Source organism: Pseudopodoces humilis, chromosome 18 (genome assembly GCF_049639895.1).
Source record: "Pseudopodoces humilis isolate 2021_Gansu_Grassland_sample_001 chromosome 18, ASM4963989v1, whole genome shotgun sequence".
Classification (NCBI taxonomy): Eukaryota; Metazoa; Chordata; class Aves; order Passeriformes; family Paridae; genus Pseudopodoces; species Pseudopodoces humilis.
Window position 1 is genome coordinate 6,136,733 of NC_142217.1, and position 12,420 is coordinate 6,149,152.

At 37.1% G+C, this 12,420-nt stretch overlaps 1 protein-coding gene across 30 annotated transcripts in view; it reads left to right on the forward strand.

Moving 5' to 3' along the window:
- Positions 1-12,420, forward strand: part of RBFOX1 (RNA binding fox-1 homolog 1) — a 773,250-nt gene that overhangs the window by 756,591 nt on the left and 4,239 nt on the right. For 11 of the 30 annotated variants that reach the window (XM_088064270.1, XM_088064261.1, XM_088064266.1 and 8 more), the window contains one exon: positions 1,691-1,743. The exons of the other annotated variants lie outside the window; for them this stretch is intronic. In XM_088064270.1, the coding sequence (XP_087920396.1) occupies positions 1,691-1,743 (53 nt within the window). The remainder of the gene's footprint in view (positions 1-1,690; positions 1,744-12,420) is intronic. 30 annotated transcript variants of the gene reach the window in all.

A 12,420-nucleotide genomic window follows, 5' to 3' on the forward strand; every position in this document is an offset into this window, starting at 1 on the left:
CTTTTCATTTAGATGAGAGGACAATTTAACAACTTCATAGAAATGAGTCAGGGTGATTTTCTGTAAAGCAGTAGCTGGTAATTCTGCATTGCTACTGGCTCAGTCACTTTTAAGCAAGCATCTAACTTTTCCTGCCTATTATTGTCACAGAGGTGGTAGCAGTAAATACAGTGACAAATTATACTACCTATGAAATACAGGGTAGCTGTGTATTTTAATGTAAAATTTATCCTCCTTTAGTTTTTTTAAGTTCATATCTTTAGCATTGCCTGTTAGGTAAATCTCATTAGCTCATGAAACTGTTGCAGATGACAAAATAAAGAGCAAAACTACCAATTGAACTTAATGAAAAGTTGAAAATGCAAGAATGTTCAATTTGATCACTAGGTTCATGCTGACAGTGTCAGCATTTCTGCTGGGGCAGAGGCAATGATCTACTTTTGAACCTATGCAATCCTGTCCCTGCAGTCCAGACTGCACATTCCTTGTTTTGTTTTGGATTTATTCCCCCGCCCCCAGATTGTGAACCTCTAAGTAACAAGGTTCACGGATTTCTAAATGAGAATTTCAAATCTCTTGATACACTGGAGGTGAAGTAATAGAAAGAGATTTTGTTCCCTTAAGGCTTAACTGGAGGTTTTATCGCCCCTGAGGGACGTTTGCTCCTGCATGGTTTTCAGGAGGATCCTCAGTGCTGGCAGAGCTGTTTTTCCAGGCAGTCCTGGGCTGCATCCCTTGGCTGCTGGCTGTGAGGAGCACGAAGGCTGTGCAAAGCTCAGAGTCAGGCTTTGCTGAGCCTGGCAGGGCAGGGGCTGTGTGCAGCTGGGAGGAAACCACAGCCAAGCCTTAGCTCTGCACCCGGGCTCGTTAACCCTGCACAACGCCAGAGCACCCCGGGGAAGCTGTGGATATGCACATAAAGGAATCATTTGATGCTAATCCTTAAACGTGGTTTCCACTAACCCGAGTCCTGATTGCCTAGATTTCACAAAGGACAAATCAGGATTTGTGCCGTAATGAAGTTTTCTGCATTTTGAAATATTAGTGCATTTAGGGTTTCTCTTTTTGTGTCACCTGGCTTAAAAAAGAATTTTGCAAGAGAAGGTTTATATTAGATTACTCATACCTCTAGCTTATTCTCCTAAGATTCTGCAAAAGACTTTTCTATTTATTTGGATGACAGTATATGAGAATATACTGTGTCATTTTTTTAATAAATAGCAGAAAATTAATTTTCTGATTGCAGTCATATTAGACATAGAAAAAGTAAAATATTTTAATTTTAATATCCTCCTTTCAGATGCACAAAGTAAATGGCAATTTAATTTTTTTTCAAAAGCGCTTTTTACATATTTTGCAGTAGTGCCCTTTAATAGCTATATCAATATATTGTTTTATTTTTATTAGACTTCATAAATATATTGACATATCTGTAACACTAAACATGAAGCTTCCAATGCAAGAGTTTGTACATAGTCCATATCCAAATGTCACCATTATTTCATTTAAAAGATCCCAGCATGTCTACCTCATGATCCTTATAAACTCTATAGTACTCAACACTTTTTCTTGCTACATTCATTAAAATTAAGCACCCTTCCCCTACCCCATCTGTAAACATCAAGTCAATTGGCAGCTAGCACATTTCCCAGTCAGCAAGCAGTATTGTGAATTTTATCTTCTCTTGCAGAAATCAATTCGTCTTCGTTGCAGCAGATGAAATTTCTTGTAACACCTCTGCAGGTAACAATCATTGATACTTCTTGATGCATCCATCCAGGTCTCAATATCCTTTTTCACATGCTGCATTTAATCGTAAGACAAAGCATAGGAAAGTCCGTCGTATAAGTCTTTGGAATAGTTTAATGAATTTATAGCTTCAGCCTCTAGGTTCTGCCATATAAAAGCCATCAGGTTATTTTGCTGACTTTGGTGTTTTGTTTCCAGTTTAAGTATGGTATGGCCTAGTGTGTAAGGATATGTTAAACCTTCTGATGAAAGCTTCAGGACTGTGACTTTCAAAAGTCAAACCGAGCAGAACTGATGAGAAGAGCCAAGGCTTAGATGTGTGTAGGACATTGTAAGTGCTATAGATGTAACAATTTTCTTTTCAACTCGTTGGGGGCAAATGGTGCCCACGAGGATATTGCAGACCCTAAAGCACTCACAAAGTCTATCCTATGGATGAGATAGTGGGAGAGAGGGTCTGTGCCTTCAGAGGATCGCTCTCTAGTAAGTAAAAAGTCTCCATATACTGTCATGTTGTAAGCCATGGGTACAGAAGAATGAACAATGTTTTTAAAAGGTTTATTTATATTTTATAAAGATATTGAATATGTCTAGAGGTTTTCTGTCTTTTAAGCAATAGAGTTTGAACAAGCTTAGTCTTAATGCAGGTAAGGATGGTGTTATGTTACTACATAAGAGATCAAAAGGCAAAAATAAATAGTAACAGTGCTGGGACTTATTCTGCCAATAATGTTGTGCAAAATCAAAGTTCATAGAAGCTTCTCATATTGAAAGATGAGAGGGTATATAGTGTGAAATCAAATGTTGGTATTAAGAAGTGTTTGCTGATAGAGTGTTATAATAGCAGAAATAAATGAAAGGTGATGAGATTTCTGTTTATGCCATGATGACCTACATAGAAAAAAATAGAGAACATTTATTTAAGGAAGAGATGATCATAGCTAAACCAAAATATGCTAAAATTGTCTCTATGCAGCTTGTAGCATCGTTGGTGGTAATCTGAAAAGTTCTGCAGTAAAACATGATTTAACATAGATTTTTCTGAGTCCTATAAATTATGAAGTAAATACATTCTGAAAAGCCAACATTTGTCACATTCTTCATATCGCTCAACTTGGATTTTGGCTTTGGTTATTTCATTTGAGCTTCCTGCTCAGCTCTTCATTGGAGTGAGCTGTAGTAGGGAGGCTGCTTCACTAAGAATAAATATATTTATTTTAGCAATTTTTAAACTTGGAATTCTTGAGTTAGACGTGGGGTCTGTGTGTCCAGTTTTGCAAAGTGAATCATTCTAAGCCATAATTCTTGTTCAAGTAAAGAAATTTTTCTCTCTCAATTCAGGCACAATTTAAGTGCCCAATACTTTATTACAGATATTCCATATATCACTTCTTTAGAATTCCAATCAAAATATATTATTCATTTAAAATATAAATTTCATTTATCAGTGCATTCAGTGAACTTTACACAAAAGGAAATGGATCTCTGTATGTATTTATTAAAACTTTTCAGTTTACCAGTTGATTACCTATGTTGAATTGATTCAACAATAAGGTATTTTTGCTAGGCATGGTTTTGAGTATATGATAAACACATCCATCACAGGTGACTGTAGGTGCCTTTTTGTGCACTAAATATGAAGGAAAAAGCTGATGAAAACCTGAGCCTGCTGTTTCTTATATACCTAAGTTTCAGTAATAGAATTTAAATTACTTTTGGCTTCATAAAAAAGTAATTCTCTGGCCAGTATTCCTGAGTCAAATTGCTAAAGTTGAAGTTGGTCTTTTGGATTTGTAAGTTGATTTCCAACTATTTTATTATCTGATGTTTTATGTTTTAATACAAGGAACAAACAGAGAGATACTTTGAGAACCAAAACTAACCTTCCTGTGGATTTTCAGATGCATGCAAAACACCTGCAGTATGATTTTATAGTGCTTTTTTAGTGCTCCTAAGCTCAATGACAGTAGTTCTACTGTGTTTGTAAAGTTGATATCAAGTGAAGATATTTATAAGCATGCTCAATGTTTGAAATGTGAGTATATGTATGTTTGTACTGCCTCCCTGTAAAGGATGTGTGTGTTTGTGGATTACAAATAGTAACATATAACAGGTAAACTTTGCTTGGAACTTGATCATCAATTGGAAATGGGAGGTCTTGGGTGGTTCTGCTGGTAATATTCACTCTTTTCTTCTCAATCCTTCATCATTCCTGCCAGAGGATACTTAGCCCTCAGCCACATGTTATCTTTTTTTATTTGGGAATAAAGCAGTCTTGAGTAGATGAATGTGTTAATGAGCGATTTGTGTCCATAAGCACATTTCTATCTGTGTATCTCTGACTGTTCTTGAATGCACATTACAGAAGGGAAACCTCCTCAGATATCTGACAGAGGGATCCTTCCATGGGAAATTTAAAAGCATTTCACTCTTGATTGCATCCAGTGCATTCTAAGGCTAAAAATAATTACTGTTCAGAAGAGAAGTTGTGCACTTCTGGGATAGATCTTCTCTGGCAGACGTGATTAAAGGGTTTGCAAACAGATCTGAACTAGAACAGAGACAGGGAAACTATCAGAAAGCGCCTGTTGGTTTGATGATGGAATTTTAACAAGGATCTCTGAGGACCTTCCTCTAGCAAACTCCTGACAGTAGGGGACAATTAATCCTGAGGTTCTTGTCTGATGGAGGCAATGGGCATCTGTCCTGTCAGTCTCTGGATAAATCAGAATGAGACCCAGAATAAACCTACGGTTTATTTACGTGTTGACTGCAGAACATTGTTCATTTTGCAGCCTTAGCATTCTTAGTGAATTTTTCAAATCAGTGCTCAATCTACTTTTTTCTCTTTTATGTTTTGTAACATCAAAATTCATAGTTCATAAAGACAAAACATTTTTAGTGCCTTTTGCAAATGCATTCTCAGATGTACCTGCAAATGACATTTTATATTTTTTGTGTAAAAATGGGACAGGATTATTATTTTACATTATCTCTCTTTCTCTTCTTCCAGTTTTTAACTGTTATTCAGCCTTAATGTAGAAGCAAAAGAAATGCACTGCTGATGCATGCTTGCTATTATTTTTCTCCCAAGTGTATTTGCAGTTTATGATTTTGAAATAACAGAGAGAAAGGCAAGGGTATACATAAAGCTAAATTTGGAATGAAGTATGGTGGAAGTGGATATAACATCTGTCCAATTGTGACTGTATTTATTTACATTTTTGGACAGAATCAGTCCCAGGAGGAAGGATTCTGTGTGTGTGCATGTGTATGTCTGCATGCGAGTGAAATAAATGCTTTATAAAGCTTTAGAAGTTGACAGTCTTAAATTAAGTTATTGACCTCCATTTGGAGAAAGATACAGTCTCCAAAATAGATTAAACATTTTGAAAGGTTTAACTTCATAACTCCAGGAAAGATGTTGAATAAAAGCAAGCAGCTTCAATAAGCAAACCGTGGGGGTTGTGCTATTGAAATATTTGAAGAGAATATTGGTCATTTGTAACAAATACAATTGCTGCAGTCATTGCAATTTCCCTGTATACTATCATTAACCTGTCAGCATTAACATTGCCACAAATTTAATTCATTGAACAATAGCAAATATGGAGATACTTATGTAAAACAAATTAATATTTTATGGAGGGCTCTAGAATGGCTGCAGTGCCTGTTGTGGCAAACTTACCTGTGCCAGGGTAGGTCTGTAAATAAGTGCAGCCAGTCAAAATTTTGCCAGACAATCTTGTATACATGTCATTGACCTGCTCATGTGTCTGGTAGGAGATACTACTCAGATCAGACTCTTACAAAGGAATTTGAGAGTCCAATCCAAACTCTTTGGAAGAATGCAGCTTCAGAGGTGTTTCCTTCAGCCTGTTAGAATTGCTCTGTGAAGACATATGCTCAGTTAAGAGAGGTTCTTCCCTTTTACTACTGCTGCCAATGGGTTTGACTTCATTTCATGAAGCAGTTTGGAAAATAACCATTTTCTATGAGATGCTTTTATTATGATGCTGTGCTCTTCTGCTAATCAAATAAAAAATGAAGATGAAGGAGCATCTGTATGGTCTTTGTGCTAGTATTTATTTAAGGCTGTACTGCCGTTCCCTGTGAAAAATAGCAGATACTGAAGCTTTCGCTCTGGAAAGACTAGGAAATGTTGCACTAATGCACAAAATTAAACTTCTTCTATAAATTCAAGTGTCCTTTATGTTGGCAGTTTAAACTTGCATTTACTGCTGCTATAAATAGTTGCTTATATGGAATTCCATTTGTTACAGCTTTTACTGCTCTGGGTAGTTGCGTGCTGAAGATGTTCAGCTCTTGGACCAGTTGATAAAAATCAGTAAACACTTTGATTATCCTGTGTTGTCCTTTCGTGAGGTTTGATTAATTCCTTTTTGTCACCCAGTGGGAGCAGGGCAGCCCTGGCTGGCGTGGCTGTCATTATCTGTATGACAGCTTGCCTGCGCGGTGCTCGCGGTTCTGGGTCAGTTCGCATGGCTGCTCAAATGTGACAACATGACAAGATTAAGGAAAGCTGAGGTCCTGTGATTTGTAAATGGAGGATTTGCAATGTGAAGCTCCTTTGATAACAGAAATAGTGAATAATCTGTGTTTGTCCTCAACAAGTGCATATAGGCACGTGTGCATCTCCTCTGCTGGTTTTTTAATGAAGCAATTACATTGTTTTTTCTCTGGTAGGCTAAAAATAGAGCACATGAAAGATGGTTTGTGTGTGTGCATGTATGGATCCCTATATACAAATCCATTAAATGAGCAAGGATTCAGTTTTAATATCTTGAGATTACCATATTGCAAATGAACATAAAACAGCGTTATGGTTGCAGAACTTTATCACGAAAGAACATTCATCAGAACATGATCGATCACAAAAACTGCTTTAAAATTTAATAAATAAAGTACCCAGTATATTTATTATTGAACTAGGCAAGAATTTCTTCAAGCTTTATTGCCCCTAAATATAGCAGCAATAGTAATAAGTAAATGCTTTACAGAACAAAGAAATTCTTTCTTTTCATTGGAATAGAACTGGGCTTAGGTGTCACCTGATGGCAAGCCTCAGATTCCCCAGTGGCTTATTTTAAGGGAGTTTAAATAAAATCTAAGTTTCTTGGACAGAAGCTACACAGAAAGTTGGTGCATATAATTCTGTTAGATTTTTGACTAGGCATCAGCTTCAATTCCCACCCTGGTGTGAATCCAGACAGCAAGACTGAAACTGAATGAGGGTTTTTAAGCTGCGATCTGTTCCTAGGACTGCTCCAGTTTGCAGTTATTCAGCATCTGCTCAGGGCAAAGTCACCTGTGCTGCTGTTTTTTACCTTTCTGTGTTTCTGCAAATGAACTAGTACCAATCTTGTTTATTTAAATGTTTTAGAATGTGGCAGCTCAGCTTTGGCTGGCTGCAAACATCTCACAAATTTTAAAAGATACAGGCTAGCAAACAGAAGCAAAATTAAAACCATATCTGAGCATCAGTGAAACTTCTGCAAAATATGCCTGTCAATTAGCAAGGAAATTAACTGGCCAAACTGAGATGTGACATACATAAATAAACAGCCAAGAATTGGAAAAACATCTCTACAGAAAAGTCTGCTTGGGCTTCTCTATTCTCTCCTTTCTCCAACTTGCAGGAAAAAGTAAACAGTGCTTTTAATATTTCATCAATGACATATTTATGAACATCCTTTCACGGAAACCTTTCATTATTGCCCTGTACCCATGGTAGACCCTGGTCAAGTTTCTTATCTCTGTGAGAACCTGGGAATGTGTTAGTACTGTAGTGATAGGAAATCCCTTATGGCTCTGCAGGCACACAGGAGTTCAGCCCTGCAGTACACCTTGAAGTTTCACTCTTTGCTGTGCTACCTGTCACTTCCCGATTCTTTCTCTGCTCCACATCACAAATCTGTAGCACATTATAGGTCATGGAAGAGGAAGATTCTATGAATAAAGTATGGGGTGGTCCTCCCTTGTACAGTGAGCTCAGTGTTTGATAGCTTGCATTCAAAACTTGGCAAGGAGAATTTTAGCATTCTTAACCTTTCCAATCGAGGAAAATGCCTGGAATCTCTTTTTACGAGCAGATTTCAATTTCCTTGATCTTAAGTAAAAACTTCAGAGACATCTTTGTCCATTACTTTCTGAGGTAGAGAGAGACCTGTTGGTGATTCAGGTGACTGAAATGCCCAGAGTCCTTTGATGTTAATATCTAAAATGAAGTTAATTATTTGGTTGCATGTTCTTGGAACACCACAAGCAGAGGCCATCCTATGGCAGTGGGATGAATTTTAGGTTAAAGTGCTAGGGTGCAGCAGGTTTGACCCACTGCTCAGCAGTGTGCTGTGTGACTTGTGTGAGCTGTGCTGCTTGTGCCATCTCGATTGGGATCATCATAGTTTTGTGGCCAAGAGGAAGAGCACCAAGTCAGTTATTGGAATAGTTCATGTATTTATGTGGTATTAAGGCCAGGTAACCCTTGCTTTCCTTGTATTCCTTCCAGAAGCAATTTTATGACTTAATTGTTCAATTGCAATCAAAGCAGGTAAAGTGTGGATAATATTTGGGAAAAGATGGAAAGATGAGCTATCCAGTGGTGCACAGGCTTTGATTGTAATATGGCTGAGGTCAGAGTTAGATTGATCTGAAGCAGTGACCAGGTTTTTACTTCTCTCTTTATACTTCTTAAGCAGCTTCATCATTTTCTGTAGTTTCTCCAGTGATATGTAGACTTAAAAAAATGGGGCAAAGTTGATAATGATAAGTAAAATATGTGTATCAAATTATTTAAAATTCTCCTTCTATACTTCTCAAATCACTTGAGGAAAATGTGTTATCTTGGTTCATATTTTATGTGGTGAACTTTTCATTATTAATTCTGTTATTAAGCCCTATAGTGTGTATGTTATTTTGGAGCTTCTAAATGTCTCCACTACTGGAGCTCCACTGTCTGTGTATGGAAATACAGCCATACTACTAAAGATTTTAAAATCCTGAAATGGCAATTACAATTAGAGAGGCACAGAATTCCCCAATTTTTGGAGACTTCAACACCTACTACTGATAACTTAGAGAGATACTCCCTGATACAATAAATCCCACAATTTCCCTTTCTTAATTACTTTTTTAAAAAAAATTGATCAGTGAACATCAAATTGGCTTTTTATATAGTATTTTAGCATTTTTAAACCCTCTGCTGAAAATGATTGAGGAGATTGAGGCATAGCATAAGTAAAGAACATGCCATCTATTGGTGGATGGTTTATGGCTGTATTTACAGGAATCAGCACTGCTACACTGGGTTCTTTCCTCAGTTATTTCCCAGGAAGTTGTTAATCCAGCTATTTAGGATCCAGCGCCAGTATGTTAACAAAATGCTAGCAAACATATTTTTTTCCCATGATGTCCTGAATGCTCGTCCCAGATACAGTGGAAAACAGAGGAGCATACCTTGTTCTAGTTAGTGGTGCATCAAAATTGCTCATCATCTGTGTTCTGAAACAAGAATTTGTGTGTATTGCTTCGGATACATTGTTTTATCATCCTGTAAAACACACAGAGAATCACAGCCACTATTAATTTATTCCAAACCTTACCATTGGCACATCCTAAATTTCAGCAAGTTGTTTACCTAGAATGATAATTCACAGTGTAAATTATCACAAAGCGTTTAAATGCCACTAATTGTAATGAGAAGTAAGCAGGCTGGCATGAGAGTGAGTAAATGAAGCAGTGTGTGTGGGACTGAAACAGCTTACTGATTTGCAGTGTGACAATATAGTTTAAATCCTCCTTCCTATTTTCAGCCTGGAAATCAGAATCTATTCTGCTAACCTTCTAAGCTTCTAAATTTGGTGTCATGCAAGGGCGTGTTTAAAAATTAGCATTTAAAAAGAAACCCACTTGCTTTAAGTTTAAGCTGACACTGTTCCTTTCCTCTGTGGAAATGAAATTTATTAATCATAATAAAACCATCATATTCTGAAGGTAGAGGTCACCCTGAGGAGAGGAAAAAAAAAAGAAGTCTATTCATCACAGAGGAATTTCAATGCATTTTTTTCCCAGATAATATCTGAGCATGTGTTCTTTCCCCTTTGGAACTATTTTCATCCATGTTTGTGCTTACTTGTGTCACGTGTATTCAGGAGTGTGCAAAAATGAAAATTGTGCAGTTTAATTTTATATATTTTCTTTTACAGAAGATTTGAAAGAATTCCTCTTATATTTTATTTTGTGTTTACGTCGCACGCATTTGTTTAAGTGGAATTTCAATATCCTGTAAAAGAAAAACAAGTGTTTGTTATTTTAACAAGAATATAAGCATCACTAATTCTGCAATAACATTTCTATGTTAATATCACAGTAAAAGCTTTAGCATTATCATAATATAAATATAAACCATTCTTTTTAAGGAGCAAGGATTAACTTTGGTCACAGTTCTCACATTAGGATTTCTTCACAACTCTTGTTTTAAGAAAGAGACGTGGTTTGCATAGAAGGATGAAAAAAAAAAGCAATGTAAAACACTGACAATAAGTGATTACTGCTTTGGAAAAAGGGTAATAAAAATGTACTCAGAAGTCAATACTGGGTTGAAACAGTCATATTTTCATCCTTTGAAATTGCTTAATGTGTGTGTTTATCCATATTTTCCCCTCAGTTGTCAAGATTTCTGTTGAATATTGATATAATAATATTATTAGCAACATGGTACATTACATCAGTGTTGTAAACTTGCCAGTTACTTCAGTAGTTGACTTCAACAGAATAATAATTTAATACAGCCTGAGCCCTGGGGATTCAGGCTTGGTCCTTCCTTATAAAAGGCTCCTGCATTTGGGCCACTTAATGCCACCCTAAGTGACCTGTTGGACTTTGTTTTGTGAGGCAGTGGGACCAAGCCAAGGTTCCTGCAGGAATGACTTGTAGGATGGAGGCAAAGGCACCCCTACCACTGGGCCAAAATTTATTAATTTATTTTTTAAAAATTAAAATCATATTTGAAGTACATAATTAATGTATTTTCTACAGATATAGATTTACAGCCTTTGCTCAGCATTGAAGTGATACCAGATAGTCAGGGAAAAAAGAAACCCAAACAAAAGATACCAATTCCCACTGCTTTAAATGTAATAATCATGGCATTAAAGCATGTAAAATAATAGTACATGCAATTCCTCTTGCATGTTACTATGGACATGAGGAAAACATGTCTACCTTTAAATTAATTGTTTTCCCTTCCTAGATGTTTTCTTGCTGTTGGAACAAAATTTGGCTGGAAAGAATTAAAATTATAATGATATTCAAAATTCTCAGACTCTAAAAATTGGCATAGAGCAGTAATGTCTTCTTCCCTTCAGTGCAGGTGAACAAGACACAAGGGATTCTGTTATGGGTCTGTCCCAGCTGAGTGTTTCAAATCCCCAAATCATGTTTGCACCCTACTGGGGAGGGTTGTCAAGGCTGAGGTTTATGGAAGCTCTTCCTAGCAGAGAGGCTCCAGAGTGTGGGATCGGTGTCAAACCTGCCTAGAGAAATCTCAAACTGCCTTTGCAGCCCAGGAATCACCAACTCCTTTACCCAGCATAGACTGATGTGAGCTGCTTTCCTTCCCTGCTTTTCCAGTGGGAATTGCCCATTTCCTTCGTTGAGTAATTTCTAAAGATAGGTGTTCTTGGATACCAAGTACTTAAGTAGAATTGATAGACAAATTTAATCCCTTACTCATCAATACTTCGGAAGCAAAAGAGGAACTAATGTATTTTATACAAGCCTCTTACACATATTTTCCTGAGTTTCAGACGAGGTTTTAAGGAAAGCGATTGCCTAACACACTGCTACCCCTGGAATTTCTTGTATCCCTCTGATAGCAACGAGGACTTCTCTCCCCAGATCTAAAGCAAACACAGCTGTGGGGTGAGATATAGAGCTCATGCTCATCAACTTGGGGTGCTTAAATAAATTAATTCATTTGTAATGTATTATCCCTCCATAGGAATTTGGATTTACTAAGTAAACAGGACAGCACAACTGAAGGCATTCATCTACAATGGTTGCACTTTGAAGTGAAACCTCCAGGCTTTAGAATGCTCTATAAGAACTTAGGTACACTTACATTTGCTCAAAATGCTGCACTCCTGCTGGGAAAAATAATGCCCAATTCACAATGCTGAATATGAACAATTGTACACTTGGAAGTTTGTACTTAATGAACTGTTTTCTACTTTTTTGGTTTTTTCCATCAAGATGTGTGATTATATATTCTTGGAAAACAGAAAGCATGTGACTTCTGCAAGTGTGTGGCCCTTTGTTTGTGCAGAGAGTCAGAGACAGGGATGTTCAGTCTGCCTTTTCTCTGCTGAACCTTTTAGTGAGCACAGTTGTCACAGGAGGTGATTTGCTGGATTTCCATATGAAAGGTATCCCTGATAAGCTGGCAAATGTTGGCTCAGTGAGATGGAGAATTAAGGATTTATTGTCTATGGTAATTTCTGTTCCCTCCTTGAAGATGTCTCTGGGTAGGTGGGAATGTCTAGTTCAGATAATTTGGTCCTTTTCTCTACCTCACATCCAGGACCCACAGTAGTGGGTGGTGGAGGATTGCATATGCCATGGAAACATTCCTTTCTCAGCTTTCCCTCAGCT